Source organism: Pseudophryne corroboree, chromosome 1 (assembly GCF_028390025.1).
Source record: "Pseudophryne corroboree isolate aPseCor3 chromosome 1, aPseCor3.hap2, whole genome shotgun sequence".
In the NCBI taxonomy this organism is placed as follows: Eukaryota; Metazoa; Chordata; class Amphibia; order Anura; family Myobatrachidae; genus Pseudophryne; species Pseudophryne corroboree.
In genome coordinates this window covers 920,161,266-920,180,769 of record NC_086444.1, presented here as the reverse complement: position 1 = coordinate 920,180,769, position 19,504 = coordinate 920,161,266, and the positions used below count along the sequence as shown (strand labels likewise).

The following is a 19,504-nucleotide window of genomic DNA, read 5'->3' as shown; positions in this document are numbered from 1 at the left end:
TTCACACACGTGTTACAGGAGCGGAATAAACATTTGATTTGACTCCTTGGCACGAGAAATGATCAATGGAGAAATGCACTAATCTCACGTTATGGAAACTGGGTGTGTGGGAGTGTTACAGTAACTTTAGTTCATTTTAAGCCAACATGGGACTAATGTATGCAGTCACTGCCAATTGGAACTTACAATCCCCAACATATAAGCACGCGCGAGAACACACACATGGGACTAATGTACGCAGTCCATTGGCCTAAGTCCCCAACATACAAGTGCATGCGAGAACGCACACACAGGACAATTTAAATAGTAGCCAATTTAAATATCTATATGTGTATGGGGAGTGGGGATGCACCCAGCTGGGCACAGTTTAAAGTATACTAGCAGCAAAAGCAACTACTGTATATGCACATTTTCATATGAAGGTCAAAAAATAATTATTCAGTTACTGCTCTAGTGCACAGCTATGCAAGAAAATTATTCATTTGTTGGATAGGTTCCTACAACAAGCTTGTGGTCACGTTCTCTACAAGAAGAAAGACACTGCAAAACTGCAAAATGTACTGTATGAAAGATAATACAGGTTGAATATCCCTTTTGGATATCGGATTTTTCCGTATTTTGGAATAATTGCATACCATAATGAGATATCATGGTGATGGGGCCTAAGTCTAAGCACAGAAGGCATTTATGTTTCATATACACCTTATACACACAGCCTGAAGGTCATGTAATACAATATCTTTAATAACTTTGTGTATTAAACAAAGTTTGTGTACATTGAGCCATCAGAAAACAAAGATTTCACTATCTCACTCTCACCTAAAAAATTCTGTAATTCGGAATATTCCGTATTTCGGAATATTTGGATATGGGATACTCAACCTGTACAGTACATGTTAAAAATTGCTTCTGTATGGGAACATAAAGTTCATATATGATGTATTGGGAATCAGGAACCATCTTCCTACAGTTAATATTGTTGGATATAAATACTCTTCAATGACTTGTCACATTGATATGGAGTAATACTCCAATGTCAGAAATATGATAAGTAATGAAGCTTGGTGGGCATTCCAAACCTAAAAACGAATTTACAATATATATATATATCTCAATAGAGAATAATACTACTTTCAAGTCCACTTGGTTACCTTAGTTAACTAAGATGGCTTCCGTTTCCTTTATAAATCTACTTTCACTTTGTGGGTGATACTTTCTTTGGTTACTCAGTGGTGCCATCTCTTCTAGATGATGCTTACTCTCTGCAGTGATTCAATGATATAAGCAACATATTTGAATGTACATTTGTAAACAATGTTCAGTACAAATGTATGTTGTATATAGATATTGGCGTAAAGTCAATTCATGTTGGATCCTTTCCATTGGAAAGGATCCGACATGTGAGTAGACATGTGATCCGACATGTGAGTAGACGTGAGGATTTGGCTGTTCCCGACATGCCAACCCAACTTTTTTTAAAGTCGGACTGACATTGTCGGAAACGGGGCTAAAACCTGTCGGATTTAGCCGCGTTTCCGACAACACACATGGAATTCCCGACTTTTCGGAAATAAAGTGCCGGCATTAAATAGGTCAGAACCCATCCAACCTGAAACACTCGTAAACTGCCGTCTTTCCAACAAGACGGCAGTTTCCAACAGCAATTGAATATACCCCATTGTGTATATAGCAGAAAAATTGTTTGAAGCCTGACATACTAAACCTTTAGCAATTATATCTTGCTGTTATCTAGGCCTTATTTATATACAGCATGTCTTAGGATATAAGGTAACCATAGACAGGCAGACCTAGGTGCTTAACCTAAACAAATATATGCCCAGTTGGTCCCACACGTTACTTAATAAATCCTAACTACTGAAGCTGTTTGATGTTTAGGATGAAATATCTCAATGGACAAATCTGTAGCAGTTGCTTGATGACCAAGGGCCTGATTCATGAGATCACACAGCTGCTGCATCGGATCATCTGCGTGATCATCTGTCAACTGAGTATCCCTCATGTTACTCAGGATGGCCAAGAAAGCTGCTGAAGCCAATGAACATAGCTACTGGCTTCAACACACCAAAAAACGGGTCCTACATGCCCCAGTTTTCTGTAACAGTGTCTGTCACAATGCCCAACCCTAACCCCGAATGGTTGCAGCTTGTCAATCAGGTTGCAGTGCCTAGGGCACTGCAAGCGATCTTCAGAGATATACATATGCCATTGGGTTTGCATACATTCTATGACTAGTGTGCCTTCAACTATTATGTGAGCGTGCATATGCATGGCCTCGGCTATAGGAATGAATGAGTGGCGTACCTAGTTGTAGCTTGGTGTACTCGTGGCTTGGAGCAGCACATGTGCCCATGCGGCCTTGCCGCAGATAAGATGAGCATGGCTACATCTGTCCTGCAATTTGCAGGATATTAGAGAGTAAACACTGATCACTACTGTGGAAATCTAAATTAGTGGTTCCTGAGTTTTTGGTGTAACTAATATCAACGTAAGTGCAAAAATCTATCTTTATAGTGTAAGCCATTTGTATACTAATGTTTGTTAGTTTGTGTAATGTTCGAGAAGACCACCATTATAGAGTAGTTGATACATCAAGAATAACTAAGGTAAACCAACCCTGCTAACACGCAAGCAGATCTGCACCCAGTGCGTTCTATATTTCAGAATAAATTATACATGTACAGGGGCCGTAAACTTGGGGACTGGGAAAGTCTTATCATCTTGTATACAAATAGTTCATGGGCTGGCGTAGATATAATTGGCAACTGTCCAGTGACAGATTGCCAGACATGTTTAGTCACCTCTCTAGGGACATAAAATTACCTTTTTATGCTTTGGTTTTTGTTATGTATATCAGCCTGGAGATTTGCCAGAGGCTGCTGCTAAATAAATGAATATAAGCCAACATTTACATTCTATGTATTTCACATCGGCACATGCACTAGAATCAGATATATATAGACTGAGCCATAACTATCACGTGGGTAAAACATATAATGCTCTTTGGGGTCAGAGAATGGCAAATTGACATTTTGAAGCAAATGCTCTGTCACTTCAAAAACATTGTGCATGTCTCAGAAATGATCATACTAGGAAAACATTGAGGGGTGTTAGATCAGTGGAATTATTTTTTATTGATTCGCCCAGAATCCCCTTAATTTCCCCTGCTAGACATTATGTATGCATTTAAAACTCCTCAGAGCAGGGTTAAGAGCAAATAAAAAAAGGAGCAAAAAATAAGCAATTTGCACCTTAGTAAAACCATGCTGCCCTCCAGGTGGGGTAGATGTAAAGTATGCAGAGAGATGTATAGCTGGGAAAGGGTGTAGCCTAACTTAACTCTAAATGTAAGTATAACAACAAAGATGCCCAGTATTTGTGCACTGCATGTACATGCAGCCAGAATTTTCCCTGCATGCATAAACAATAAACATATTTGCACCCCTTGTTTTGCAACATGTTCCAGCTAAAAAATTGCTCCTTTTTTATGTGCTCCTAAATCTGCATAAGGCCCCTTGTATTATGTAGCAAATGATTGAAATAAACTTTACATGCATTAGTTTTGCTTTGCTACAGTAACTCCTATAAGTTGACAGGATGCATATCTGCAAGGTGTAAGTAAAGGGTTATTTCTTTATAAAGTCTGATAGCTCCACCCTTTCATCACTTATCAGCGAATTATACTAGTTGTGGTGCCAATGATGAGTAAAATTAAGGAAGGTGATGATCCTGATGCCTTCATGACTATTTTCAGGGCCGACACTTTGGATTCATTTTTTATAACCCCAGAGACTTATCAATAGCACTTTAGGGTGGAAGTGTTCTCAGTGGATGATATGACTTAGGTCTTAGCACAATGTAAAACTTACTTTGCCAACAAATGTCTTCAGCCGGGGCTACTGGCTTTGAAACAGTTCCTTGGCAGACTTTAGCCATCAGTGACATAGAGGCTGCACGTACATGCGGTTGATACAATGGCAACAGCTCTACAACGGGACAAGAATGCTATTGATGCAGAGAGATGACTATGTTATCCAACCTTAAGGTGTGTACACACAGTGAGATAAATCTGTAAAAGATTTTGACTATATAGTCAAAATCTTATGAAAAGTTAGTGCATATCTCAAGGTGTTAGGCAGCTTGCAATATAGATTTGATCCCGATGCGTGCTCCCGTGGGGTCGGTATCGTAAGGCTAGATAGACTGTGCAGGCAAGTCAATCTTGACTATCTAGTACAAAGTAAAGTCAAAATTGGCACTTAGTCAAAATCGTATATAGACAAAAAATCTCAAGCACAGATAGTCGAAATCTGTACTATCGTGGCTCTGGGGAAGTTCAAGGGAAATCGCATAGTCAAAATCGGACATAGCAAGGATCTCGCCGTGTGTACACACCTTTAGAGTTGTTGTTTTTGTAAATATCTAGAGGGTGATTAAATCTAAATTTATCAAATTATAATACCATATAAACCTTCTACTCTTCCAGGCTCCACTCTAGTACTGTGTTCATCATCATGCTAGAAGCACAGTATGCTTAATAATCCTTACTACGCAGCTAATCAGAACACTTCATTATTTATCTGTTCAGTTGCTGGCTAGTAGTGACATGTGCTCCGTGTGTCTATAGAGATGGCACTGACTGGCTCATTCGTCTTCCCATCCTTCTGTTACAGAAGTACTGTCAATACCGGTCCCAACCGAGGTCGGTGTCTAAAGTATATTCATGGGCAGAAAGCAGCAGGAATGGGAAAGAAGTGGGGTCGCAGTCAGCTTTAAGCTTATCTATCATTAACATAGACAGTTACCTCACAGCTGAATCATGTGCCTCTGTCTCACCCCATCCATGATAAATAGACCCATAAGAATGAGGTACTGTATCTTTTGGATAAGTGTAATTTCTGGGTGAGTGTGAATTTAGCTCTTACACAACTATTCATATTCCATCCATGTTTCAGTAAAATAAAAAGCTGATAGCTGTGTCTAATTTAAAATTATCTCACCACTTTATTTGCAGTTTTTTTTCTTGACCTCTATGTAAATCTGACATTTAGTGATATGGGGTACAGTCATTGAGGGAAATTTTGAAAGAATATTTTTGCTGAATTCACATCAATGGTAATTATGCATTCCAAATTGCCAGTTTGCAGCTTGGAGGTCAGCAATATTGCCATCAATGGGTGATGATATGCAGTAATTAGTATCTTGCATGCAGTTTTATGGAAATTCCATACAGTTGTGGGTAAACCATGCTGTTGTAGGTGGGGGGTCGTGTTAAGCCTTAGGGAGACCCGTTGCCTTTAAGACAGGAGGGCCTGCCACCATACCTCTGGCCTGTCACATCATGTTAGCAAAGCTCCCACTCATCATCCTTGGACTTCAAATTGTAAATGCAGCAGTGTGCGTGTGTGGGGGGGTGGGGGAGGATTGGTAATTTAGATTATGTTACATGCAAGAATATCAGCAGCCTCTATACTTACACACTGGGGCAGGACTCAGGGGGACACTCTGTGTACAGAATACTCTAGTCAGATAACAGGTTACACAGAACCCAGACACATCATTCAAGCCTGCGGGGTATGAGGGAGAAGGGGGGAGAAGCTGAGATCCCTGATATTCCTGTGTCCCTGCACTGCACACTGTAGTTCTCTTCACTCTCTTCATTGCACACTCCTACTCTCGTGCTCACATTCTGGCTGCCAAGTTCTTTCTTCTGCTGCTCAAAAGAGGGAGAGCTGGTTATCTCAGTGTACCCTGGATGGGAAGGCCCCTGACAGAGGGCGGGAGGGGGGGTGGTGGTGGTGGTGGGGGGGGGGGCTGGGGTATAGAATTTCTTGCGCACCCCACCCATCCCTCTTTAATCTGGCTCTGGTACCATGAACAGAGGTTGCCAAGGTCATAAAAAAAGTAGGCCACTAAATAAATAAAGCTTTTTGTGCCCCCTTCCTTCAATACAAAAGTGATAAAAGCATAAACTCCCTCAATTAATCAATATAATATTATACCTCCTTAAATACTAAATACAAGTTGAGTCTCCCATATCCAAAATTCAGAAATACGGAACATTCCAAACTACAGATTTTTTTTTATTAGCTCACCTGAGATAGTGACACTTCTGCGTTCTGATGGTTCAATGTACACAAACTTTGTTTACTACACAACATTATTAAAAATATTGTATAAAATGACCTTCAGGCTATGGGGTGTATTCAATGCTTGTCAGATCCTTTCCGACGGAAAGGATCTGACAATGCAGTATTCAACTTTTTAAAATCGGATTGACATTGTCGGAAACGGGGCTAGAACCCGTCGGATTTGAAACTCCCGTTAATCCGTCAAGTCAGGAAATCCGATTGAATACACCCCTATGTGTATGACGTGTACATGAAACATAAATGTATTTTGCGCTTAGACTTTGGTCCCATTCCCCAAAAATCTCATTATGTTATGCAAATATTCCAAAATACGGAAAAATAAGAATTTACTTACCGATAATTCTATTTCTCGTAGTCCGTAGTGGATGCTGGGGACTCCGTAAGGACCATGGGGAATAGCGGCTCCGCAGGAGACTGGGCACAAAAGTAAAGCTTTAGAACTACCTGGTGTGCACTGGCTCCTCCCCCTATGACCGTCCCCCAAGCCTCAGTTAGGATACTGTGCCCGGACGAGCGTACACAATAAGGAAGGATTTTGAATCCCGGGTAAGACTCATACCAGCCACACCAATCACACCATATAACTTGTGATCTAAACCCAGTTAACAGCATGATAACAGAGGAGCCTCTAGAAAAGATGGCTCACTACAGCAATAAACCAATTTTTTGGTAACAATAACTATGTACCAGTATTGCAGACAATCCGCACTTGGGATGGGCGCCCAGCATCCACTACGGACTACGAGAAATAGAATTATCGGTAAGTAAATTCTTATTTTCTCTAATGTCCTAAGTGGATGCTGGGACTCCGTAAGGACCATGGGGATTATACCAAAGCTCCCAAACGGGCGGGAGAGTGCGGATGACTCTGCAGCACCAAATGAGAGAACTCCAGGTCCTCCTCAGCCAGGGTATCAAATTTGTAGAATTTTACAAACGTATTTGCTCCTGACCAAGTAGCTGCTCGGCAAAGTTGTAAAGCCGAGACCCCTCGAGCAGCCGCCCAAGATGAGCCCACCTTCCTTGTGGAATGGGCTTTTACAGATTTTGGCTGTGGCAGGCCTGTCACAGAATGTGCAAGCTGAATTGTACTACAAATCCAACGAGCAATAGTCTGCTTAGAAGCAGGAGCACCCAGCTTGTTGGGTGCATACAGAATAAACAACGAGTCAGATTTTCTGACTCCAGCCGTCCTGGAAACCTATATTTCCAGGGCTCTGACAACGTCTAGCAAATTGGAGTCCTCCAAGCCCCTAGTAGCCGCAGGCACCACAATAGGTTGATTCAGGTGAAACGCTGAAAACCACCTTGGGGAGAAACTGAGGACAAGTCCTCAATTCCGCCCTGTCCGAATGGAAAATCAGATGAGGGCTTTTACAGGATAAAGCCGCCAATTCTGACACGCACCTGGCCCAGGCCAGGGCCAACAGCATGACCACTTTCCATGTGAGATATTTTAACTCCACATATTTAAGTGGTTCAAACCAATGTGACTTTTGGAACCCAAAAACTACATTTAGATCCCAAGGTGCCACTGGAGGCACAAAAGGAGGCTGTATATACAGTACCCCTTTCACAAACGTCTGAACTTCAGGGACTGAAGCTAGTTCTTTTTGGAAGAAAATTGACAGGGCCGAAATTTGAACCTTAATGGACCCCCATTTCAGGCCCATAGACACTCCTGTTTGCAGGAAATGTAGGAATCGACCTAGTTGAAAATTCCTCCGTCGGGGCCTTACTGGCCTCGCACCACGCAACATATTTTCGCCAAATGCGGTGATAATGTTTTGCGGTTATATCTTTCCTGGCTTTGATCAGGATAGGGATGACTTCATCCGGAATGCCTTTTTCCTTCAGGATCCGGCGTTCAACCGCCCTGCCGTTAAACGCAGCCGCGGTAAGTCTTGGAACAGACAGGGTCCTTGCTGGAGCAGGTCCCTTCTTAGAGGTAGAGGCCACGGATCCTCCGTGAGCATCTCTTGAAGTTCCGGTTACCAAGTCCTTCTTGGCCAATCCGGAGCCACGAATATAGTGCTTACTCCTCTCCATCTTATTTACCTTGGTTATGAGAGGCAGAGGAGGGAACACATACACTGACTGGTACACCCACTGTGTTACCAGAGCGTCTACAGCTATTGCCTGAGGGTCCCTTGACCTGGCGCAATACTTGTCGAGTTTTATAAACATGTGGAAGACTTCTGGGTGAAGTCCCCACTCTCCCGGGTGGAGGTCGTGTCTGCTGAGGAAGTCTGCTTCCCAGTTGTCCACTCCCGGAATGAATACTGCTGACAGTGCTATCACATGATTTTCCGCCCAGCGAAGAATCCTTGCAGCTTCTGCCATTGCCCTTCTGCTTCTTGTGTCACCCTGTCTGTTTACGTGGGTGACTGCCGTGATGTTGTCCGAATGGATCAACTCCGGGTGACTTTGAAGCAGAGGTCTTGCTGAGCTTAGAGCATTGTAAATGGCCCTTAGCTTCAGGATATTTATGTGAAGTGATGTCTCCAGGCTTGACCATAAGCTCTGGAAATTCCTTCCCTGTGTGACTGCTCCCCAGCCTCGCAGGCTGGCATCCGTGGTCACCAGGACCCAGTCCTGAATGTGCGGCCCTCTAGAAGATGAGCACTCTGCAACCACCACAGGAGAGACACCCTTGTGCTTGGTGACAGGGTTATCCGCTGATGCATCTGAAGATGCGACCCAGACCATTTGTCCAGCAGGTCCCACTGGAAAGTTCTTGCGTGGAATCTGCCTCATGGGATTGCTTCATAGGAAGCCACCATTTTTCCCAGAACCATCTCATTGATGTACTGAGACTTGGCTCGGTTATAGGAGGTTCCCGACTAGCTCGGATAACTCCCTGACTTTCTCCTCCGGGAGAAACACCTTTTTCTGAACTGTGTCCAGGATCATCCTTAAGAACAGAAGACGAGTCGTCGGAATCAGCTGCGATTTTGGAATATTGAGAATCCAATCGTGCTGCCGCAACACTACCTGAGATAGTGCTACACCGACCTCCAACTGTTCCCTGGATCTTACCCTTATCAGGGAATCGTCCAAGTAAGGGATAACTAAAATTCCCTTCCTTCGAAGGAGTATCATCATTTCGGCCATTACCTTGGTAAAGACCCGGGGTGCCTAGGACCATCCATACGGCAGCGTCTGAAACTGATAGTGACAGTTCTGTACCATAAACCTGAGGTACCCTTGGTGAGAAGGGTAAATTGGGACATGAAGGTAAGCATCCTTGATGTCCCGAGACATCATGTAGTCCTCTTCTTCCAGGTTCGCAATCACTGCTCTGAGTGACTCAATCTTGAATTTGAACCTCTGTATGTAAGTGTTCAAAGATTTTAGATTTAGAATCGGTCTCACCGAGCCGTCCGGCTTCGGTACCACAACAGTGTGGAATAATACCCCGTTCCCTGTTGCAGGAGGGGTACCTTGATTATCACCTGCTGGGAATACAGCTTGTGAATGGCTTCCAAAACTGTCTCCCTGTCAGAAGGAGACATCGGTAAAGCCGACTTTAGGAAACGGCGAGGGGGAGACATCTCGAATTCCAATTTGTACCCCTGAGATATCACCTGAAGGATCCAGGGGTCTACTTGCGAGTGAGCCCACTGCGCGCTGAAATTCATTGAGACGGGCCCCCACCGTGCCTGATTCTGCTTGTAAAGCCCCAGCGTCATACTGAGGGCTTGGCAGAGGCGGGAGAGGGTTTCTGTTCCTGGGAACTGGCTGATTTCTGCAGCCTTTTTCCTCTCCCTCTGTCACGGGGCAGAAATGAGGAACCTTTTGCCCGCTTGCCCACGAAAAGACTGCGCCTGATAATACGGCGTCTTCTCATGTTGAGAGGCGACCTGGGGTACAAACGTGGATTTCCCAGCTGTTGCCGTGGCCACCAGGTCTGAAAGACCGACCCCAAATAACTCCTCCCCTTAATAAGGCAATACTTCCAAATGCCGTTTGGAATCCGCATCACCTGACCACTGTCGTGTCCATAACCCTCTACTGGTAGAAATGGACAACGCACTTAGACTTGATGCCAGTCTGCAAATATTCCGCTGTGCATCACGCATATATAGAAATGCATCTTTTAAATGCTCTATAGGCAATAATATACTGTCCCTATCTAGGGTATCAATATTTTCAGTCAGGGAATCCGACCACGCCAACCCAGCACTGCACATCCAGGCTGAGGCGATTGCTGGTCGCAGTATAACACCAGTATGTGTGTAAATACCTTTTAGGATGCCCTCCTGCTTTCTATCAGCAGGATCCTTAAGGGCGGCCATCTCAGGAGAGGGTAGAGCCCTTGTTCTTACAAGCGTGTGAGCGCTTTATCCACCCTAGGGGGTGTTTCCCAACGCACCCTAACCTCTGGCGGGAAAGGATATAGGCCCTCATTCCGAGTTGTTCGGTCGCAAGGCGATTTTAGCAGAGTTGCTCACGCTAAGCCTACGCCTACTGGGAGTGTATCTTAGCTTCTTAAAATTGCGACCGATGTATTCGCAATATTGCGATTACAAACTACTTAGCAGTTTCAGAGTAGCTTCAGACTTACTCGGCATCTGCGTTCAGTTCAGTGCTTGTCGTTCCTGGTTTGACGTCACAAACACACCCAGCGTTCGCCCAGACACTCCCCCGTTTCCCCGGCCACTCCTGCGTTTTTTCCGGAAACGGTAGCGTTTTTTCCCGCACGCCCATAAAACGGCCTGTTTCCGCCCAGTAACACCCATTTCCTGTCAATCACATTACGATCGCCGGAGCGATGAAAAAGCCGTGAGTAAAAATACTATATCCATTGTAAAATTACTTGGCGCAGTCGCAGTGCGAATATTGCGCATGCGTACTAAGCGGAATTTCACTGCGATGCGATGAAAAATACCGAGCGAACGACTCGGAATGAGGGCCATAATGCCAATAACATTTTTTAAATTATCAGTTGTTATCGGGGGAAAACCACGCATCATCACACACCTCATTTAATTTCTCAGATTCAGGAAAACTACAGGTAGTTTTTCCTCACCGAAGATAATACCCCTTTTTTGGTGGTACTCTATTATCAGAAATGTGTAAAACATTTTTCATTGCCTCAATCATGTAACGCGTGGCCCTACTGGAAGTCACATTTGTCTCTTCACCGTCGACACTGGAGTCAGTATCCGTGTCGGCGTCTATATCTGCCATCTGAGGTAACGGGCGCTTTAGAGCCCCTGACGGCCTATGAGACGTCTGGACAGGCACAAGCTGAGTAGCCGGCTGTCTCATGTCAACCACTGTCTTTTATACAGAGCTGACACTGTCACGTAATTCCTTCCAACAGTTCATCCACTCAGGTGTCGACCCCCTAGGGGGTGACATCACTATTACAGGCAATCTGCTCCGTCTCCACATCATTTTTCTCCTCATACATGTCGACACAAACGTACCGACATACAGCACACACACAGGGAATGCTCTGATAGAGGACAGGACCCCACTAGCCCTTTGGGGAGACAGAGGGAGAGTTTGCCAGCACACACCAGAGCGCTATATATATACAGGGATAACCTTATATAAGTGTTTTTCCCCTTATAGCTGCTGTATCTTTAATACTGCGCGTAATTAGTGCCCCCCCCCCCCCTCTCTTTTTTAACCCTTTCTGTAGTGTAGTGACTGCAGGGGAGAGCCAGGGAGCTTCCCTCCAACGGAGCTGTGAGGGAAAATGGCGCCAGTGTGCTGAGGAGATAGGCTCCGCCCCCTTATCGGCGGCCTTATCTCCTGTTTTTCTATGTATTCTGGCAGGGGTTAAATTCATCCATATAGCCCAGGAGCTATATGTGATGCATTTTTTGCCATCCAAGGTGTTTTTATTGCGTCTCAGGGCGCCCCCCCCCAGCGCCCTGCACCCTCAGTGACCGGAGTGTGAAGTGTGCTGAGAGCAATGGCGCACAGCTGCAGTGCTGTGCGCTACCTTGTTGAAGACAGGACGTCTTCTGCCGCCGATTTTCCGGACCTCTTCTGTCTTCTGGCTCTGTAAGGGGGCCGGCGGCGCGGCTCTGGGACCCATCCATGGCTGGGCCTGTGATCGTCCCTCTGGAGCTAATGTCCAGTAGCCTAAGAAGCCCAATCCACTCTGCACGCAGGTGAGTTCGCTTCTTCTCCCCTTAGTCCCTCGATGCAGTGAGCCTGTTGCCAGCAGGTCTCACTGAAAATAAAAAACCTAAAACTAAACTTTTCACTAAGCAGCTCAGGAGAGCCACCTAGTGTGCACCCTTCTCGTTCGGGCACAAAAATCTAACTGAGGCTTGGAGGAGGGTCATAGGGGGAGGAGCCAGTGCACACCAGGTAGTTCTAAAGCTTTACTTTTGTGCCCAGTCTCCTGCGGAGCCGCTATTCCCCATGGTCCTTACGGAGTCCCCAGCATCCACTTAGGACGTTAGAGAAAATACGATATCCAAATACTTCTGGTGTCCAGCAATGTGGATATGGAAGACTCAACCTGTATATGTAACCGCAAGTATTGCCAGCTCCTGGGTTAATGTATACAGTGGTCAGTAACTATTTACAGAAAAAAAATAAGAATAGCGATTTAAATAATTTTTTGTAATAGTTTAGTATTAATAAATAGTTTAGTATTAATACATTTAGCATATGTAAAATTATCCAATATCAAGCCAATAAGTGGCAAATTTTACAAATCACCAATATAAATTCCTCCCTCTGATGTGGCCATCGGAAAAACATGAAAAAATTCTGAAGCTGTTCTGTTGTTACCTCTGTACTTAGCACCACTTTAGTTCTTTATTGCCAGCACTTGTTAAGTTTCAGTACAATTTACTTGGTACAAACCGGCGCCGTAACTACCTATGGGCCAGGTGTGCCTGGCACACAGCGCAGTTACACTGAGGGCGACAGTTTCGATACTGAGGAAGCCGCCGACGTAATCAAAGGCGGGGAAACGCGTCTGTCACTATTCTCTATATAGGATCCAGTAGCAAAGACATCAGCGGGCCGGCCGGCCACAGATGTAAGAAACCCCATCGATATTTGGGGAGGAGAGTGCGCTTTGAAAGTACCCGGAGGCTCCAGATAAGGCTAAAACCAGCCGGGAGGGGTTTGCCCCAGGACACTGCACAGGCATAGTATTACACCTTTGATCAATTGAACGCTATGAACTGCTATATAAGAGGCTATAATCACGCATGATCTGCTTAGCTAAACGGCAGGAGCCTTTTTTGGACAAAGCGATTCTAAGTGATTAATAGGTGTGGTTGCCTTTAACCTGAGGAGAGAGAAAAGTTTCATCTGGTACTAAGGATTTGCAATAATGCATGCTTTGATGAAATACGAATAGTTGGAATGTAAAACCTTTGCATGGTTGCATACCACTAACCAAAAGCGCTGGACATTTTATTCTTGCCTAAATATTGCATGTTATATATACATGAGAGAAATATGAATGGTTTACTTAAAATATAGGAGCTAAGGGTATGAATTATATTAGCTACCTGAATTGGAGTTGAAGGATATCTATCATTATTGAATTCATTTTAATACTGATTGGTTTTATGTAAGAATATTTTATGTGATGCTGGCCGGTATCAAGTATTTTGTGTATATGTGTAGAAAGTAATTTTATATGAAAATAAAATCCACATCAGATTTGTTTGCGCAGTCCCTGCTTTTTGTTCTCTGTAGTTACCATATTAAGGGTTAAAACCAAAAACCCTTGGGGATAGCAGCATCCATCTGTAATCAATCACAGCGCCAGGAGATTGTGGTTTTGGATATTTAAAATTAGTGCATTTTTTTCGACTGGTTTAAAAATCCGGCACGGGCGAAAACCACGTGTATCAGCGAATTTACTGCCGATACACGTGTTTTGGAAAATTTGCAGGCATTTTCGCCCGTTTTATTGCTCAATTTTCACCCATGCTGATTCGACAAAAAACAAATGGCATGGACAAAAATGGGCACGGGCAAATGAAATGGCATGGGCGAAAATGGATTCAAAAACGGGCAATACCCTGTGTCCAATTAGTGACGTTTTTTCGACCAGTCGAAAAAAACACCACTTAATTGAATACCCCCTTAAAGGAGATCTCCAGTCTCTATACATTTTGACAGAAAACTCCCCCGAACTCTTATAGAATAACCTAACTGCCTGTGCCACTTTCTAGTAGCACCCACCAGGCCCCACCGGCTGAATTTCCAATTCTGTCAACTAGTCTACTCAGCTGCAATTGACACGCACTGTGACCCGAGCACCGTTTGGTTTGCAAGGGCGGGGGTGCGGATGGAGGATTAATTTGTTCAATAAATATGGAACTAGAAGGGTTTTTTTGTTGTTTTTATTGAAGTAAATGCATAATAATGAGTCAAGTTAAAAAAAAATTATAATATAAGATAGAGCAAAGAGGAAATTAAATAGGGCAAATAAAGGGATAACACAGGAGAGAAATCTACAAAGTGGAGAATAGCAAAGGATGGAACCACTAATATATCTTATTCCCTAAAACATCAACATTTACAATAGTTGGCTGCCAAAGACATTGCAGCATGTGGATAAAGACGTGTGTATATGTCATTCGGTTTCTCAGTAGCAAGGTTTAAAGACTTCACGCTCGCTTGTACATCAGCCAACTAAAACATGTCTTAATCCAAAATGCTTCCCTCTTGGCTGAGTTTCACTGACAGTGTAAAATAGAGTCATTCTTTCTGACTTACATTGACAAAGGGTCAGGTCTGTCAAAGCTTAACAGTTTATAGAAACTATGTACATTTACAGTCAATGTTGTACCTGCTTCATTGCTAAATGTCTATAGCATTCACAGTTCAGTGCTGTCGGCTTTAAGTCATTGTTTTCATCACAAATGATTTTACACAAAGGCAGAAATGTACTTACGGGCACAGCTCTACTTCCAGATACTGAGTGGTCTTGCTGTTCAGAAAAAAGGATTCAACCACTGCAAAAAGAAAAAGAAAATAGTGGCAGGATAGAAATATGATCATTTATTGGTCTGATGGAGCCTAAGTGACACATGGGAAGATGCCATTTTTGCTAAACCCTTTGTTTTGATAGCATGGAACAGAAGTTATGTGGTGCAGAGATACCCACAGTTATTTTATTGAGTCAGCCTTAGCCTGCGGTTCTTTAGATATTTTGCTTATGAAGATACAGTGATATTTTGTTCTTCTACTGAGCAGGGATCCAGACAATAATGGTGACATCTTAGGTTGCTGGAATTATTGACTTTCTCATCAGTCTCTTTCAGTTGCTCCCATCAATAATATTTGGGAAGTAAATATGCTTTACCAGGATATGTCAAGCATAAATAATGGTTTGAAAATTGCACCTTGAGACACAGACATGATGTAAAAATGTGGCACACTGTACCTAGGTTCTGCCTATGTACAAGAGGTCACTAGGTGGTAACTACAGTACTGCTGTATAGTAGGGGAAAGATTATAGCGTGTTAGATGAATTCAGACACTTCTGTGCAAATAATGCAAAGGAGAAAAGGTCTATTGTTTCTCTACAGCATCATCTAGTCTGTTCCCCACAGACACCAAGCAATACCACAAACTGCAGAAAATAAACTGACAGGGAAGTTTTGTTTGCTTATGTAAAAACAAGATTTTACTTACCGGTAAATCTATTTCTCGTAGTCCGTAGTGGATGCTGGGGACTCCGTAAGGACCATGGGGAATAGACGGGCTCCGCAGGAGACATGGGCACTCTAAGAAAGAATTTAGATTCTGGTGTGCTCTGGCTCCTCCCTCTATGTCCCTCCTCCAGACCTCAGTTATACCCCTTTCACATCGCACAAATAACCCAGTACCGACACGGCATATTGCCGTGTCGAACCGGGTCACTGTGCGATGTGAAAGCACACTGGCCGATTTAGCGGGTCGCCTGACCCGGTAAATCAACCAGGTAAAAAAGAAGGGTTTTACCCGGGTTGACTTGATTACCGGGTCAGGTGCGGTGTGAATGGGAGCCGTGTCGATGCGACACGGTTCCCATTCACAAGATAGGGAGAGGCGGCGCTGGAGATGAGCTCATCTCCCGACGACGCCTCCACCCCCGCCCCTGCTGCTGCTGCGCGCTCCGTTGTTATGGCAACCGACCCGGTATATTGCCGGGTCGGAAAGCCAGCAGCGGAGTGCAAATGCCGGATCCCACCCGGTAAGTACACGTTTGTCTTACCGGGTAGGATCCGGCATTTGCAGTCTGAATGCAGCATTAGAGAAACTGTGCCCGGAAGAGCTGACAGTACAAGGAAAGGATTTTGGTAATCCAGGGCAAGATTCATACCAGCCACACCAATCACACCATATAACTTGAGATAAACATACCCAGTCAACAGTATGAACAACAACAGAGCAACAGGTCAACCCTGATGCAACCATAACATAACCCTTATTTAAGCAATAACTATATACAAGCTTTGCAGAAGAAGTCCGCACTTGGGACGGGCGCCCAGCATCCACTACGGACTACGAGAAATAGATTTACCGGTAAGTAAAATCTTATTTTCTCTAACGTCCAAGTGGATGCTGGGGACTCCGTAAGGACCGTGGGGATTATACCAAAGCTCCCAAACGGGCGGGAGAGTGCGGATGACTCTGCAGCACCGATTGAGCAAACACAAGGTCCTCCTCGGCCAGGGTATCAAACTTGTAGAACTTAGCAAAAGTGTTTGAACCTGACCAAGTAGCCGGCGTAGCCGCTCGGCAAAGTTGTAATGCCGAGACCCCTCGGGCAGCCGCCCAAGAAGAGCCCACCTTCCTTGTTGAATGGGCCTTAACTGATCTTGGCAGCGGCAATCCAGCCGCCGAATGAGCCTGCTGAATCGTGTTACAGATCCAGCGAGCAATAGTCTGCTTTGAAGCAGGAGCACCAAGCTTGTTGGAAGCATACAGGATAAACAAAGACTCTGTTTTCCTGACCCTAGCCGTTCTGGCTACATAAACCTTCAAAGCCCTGACTACCTCAAGCAACTCAGAATCCTCCAAGTCCGTAGTAGCCACAGGCACCACAATAGGTTGGTTTATATGAAAGGATGAAACCACTTTCGGCAGAAATTATGGACGGGTCCGCAATTCTGCTCTATCCGCAAGGAAAACCAGATAGGGGCTTTTATGTGACAAAGCCGCCAACTCTGACAAACGCCTAACCGAAGCCAAGGCTAATAGCATGACCACCTTCCACGTGAGATATTTCAACTCCACCGTTTTGAGTGGTTCAAACCAGTGGGATTTCAGGAAACTCAACACCACGTTAAGATCCCAAGGTGCCACTGGAGGCACAAAAGGGGGCTTAATATGCAGCACTCCCTTTACAAACGTCTGAACTTCAGGTAGAGAAGTCATCTCCTTTTAAAAGAAAATGGATAGGGCCGAAATCTGGACCTTAATGGACCCCAATTTTAGGCCCAAATTCACTCCTGACTGTAGGAAGTGAAGGAAACGGCCCAGCTGGAATTCCTCCGGAGGGGCATTCCTGGGCTCATACCAAGCAACAAATTTTCGACAGATACGGTGATAATGTTGAGCTGTCACGTCCTTCCTAGCCTTTATCAGCGTAGGAATGACCTCATCCGGAATGCCTTTCTCTGCTAGGATCCGGCGTTCAACCGCCATGCCGTCAAACGCAGCCGCGGTAAGTCTGGAACAGACAGGGCCCCTGTTGCAACAAGTCCTGTCTTAGAGGAAGAGGCCACGGGTCCTCTGTGAGCATTTCTTGCAGATCTGGATACCAAGTCCTTCGTGGCCAATCTGGAACAATGAGTATCGTTCTCACTCCTCTTTTTCTTATTATTCTCAGCACCTTGGGTATGAGAGGAAGAGGAGGAAATACATAGACCGACTGGAACACCCACGGTGTCACCAGGGCGTCTACAGCTATCGCCTGAGGGTCTCTTGACCTGGCACAATACCTCTATAGTTTTTTGTTGAGGCGGGATGCCATCATGTCCACCTGTGGCAGTTCCCACCGACTTGCAGTCTGTGCGAAGACTTCCTGATGAAGTCCCCACTCTCCCGGGTGGAGGTCGTGTCTGCTGAGGAAGTCTGCTTCCCAGTTGTCCACTCCCGGGATGAACACTGCTGACAGTGCGCTTACGTGATTTTCCGCCCAGCGAAGAATTCTGTTGGTTTCCGCCATCGCTACCCTGCTCCTTGTGCCGCCTTGTCGGTTTACATGAGCCACTGCGGTGATGGTGTCTGACTGAATCAGAATCGGTTGGTCACGAAGCAGGGTCTCCGCTTGACGTAGGGCGTTGTATACGGCCCTTAGTTCCAGGATGTTGATGTGAAGGCAAGTCTCCTGACTTGACCACAGACCTTGGAAATTTCTTCCCTGTGTGACTGCTCCCCACCCTCGGAGGCTTGCATCCGTGGTCACCAGGACCCAGTCCTGAATGCCGAATCTGCGGCCCTCGAGAAGGTGAGCACTCTGCAGCCACCACAGGAGAGACACCCTGGCCCTGGGGGATAGGGTGATTAACCGATGCATCTGAAGATGTGATCCGGACCACTTGTCCAGTAAGTCCCATTGAAAGGTCAAAGCATGGAACCTGCCGAAGGGAATGGCGTGGTATGATGCCACCATCCTTCCCAGGACTCGAGTGCAGTGTTGCACTGACACCTGTTTTGGTTTTAATAGGTTCCTGACCAGTGTCATGAGCTCCTGAGCTCTCTCTATCGGGAGATAAACCCTTTTCTGGTCTGTGTCTAGAATCATGCCTAGGAAAGGCAGACGAGCCGTAGGAACCAACTGCGACTTTGGAATATTTAGAATCCAGCCGTGTTGCCGTTACATTTCCAGAGAAAGTGCGACGCTGATCAGCAACTGCTCTCTTGATCCCGCTTTTATGAGGAGATCGTCCAAGTATGGGATAATTGCGACCCCCTGCTTCCGCAGTAGTACCATCATTTCCGCCATTACCTTGGTAAATATTCTCGGTGCCGTGGAAAGACCAAACGGCAACGTCTGAAATTGGTAATGACAATCCTGTACCACAAATCTGAGGTACGCCTGATGAGGTGGATAAATGGGGACATGAAGGTATGCATCCTTTATGTCCAGAGACACCATAAAATCCCCCCCTTCCAGGCTTGCGACGACCGCTCTCAGCGATTCCATCTTGAACTTGAAACTTTTTAAGTATATGTTCAGGGATTTTAAATTCAATATGGGTCTGACCGAACCGTCCGGTTTCGGGACTACAACATGGTCGAATAATAACCCCCTCCTTGTTGAAGGTGGGGAACCTTGACCACCACCTGTGGAAGATACAATTTGTGAATTGCAGTTAACACTATTTCCCTCTCGTAGGGGG

The 19,504-nt window shown here is 45.0% G+C and overlaps 1 protein-coding gene across 4 annotated transcripts in view; it reads right to left on the bottom strand.

Moving 5' to 3' along the window:
* Positions 1-19,504, bottom strand: part of C1H4orf33 (chromosome 1 C4orf33 homolog) — a 651,328-nt gene that overhangs the window by 106,900 nt on the left and 524,924 nt on the right. For all 4 annotated transcript variants that reach the window (XM_063920350.1, XM_063920351.1, XM_063920349.1 and 1 more), the window contains one exon: positions 15,064-15,124. In XM_063920350.1, the coding sequence (XP_063776420.1) occupies positions 15,064-15,124 (61 nt within the window). The remainder of the gene's footprint in view (positions 1-15,063; positions 15,125-19,504) is intronic.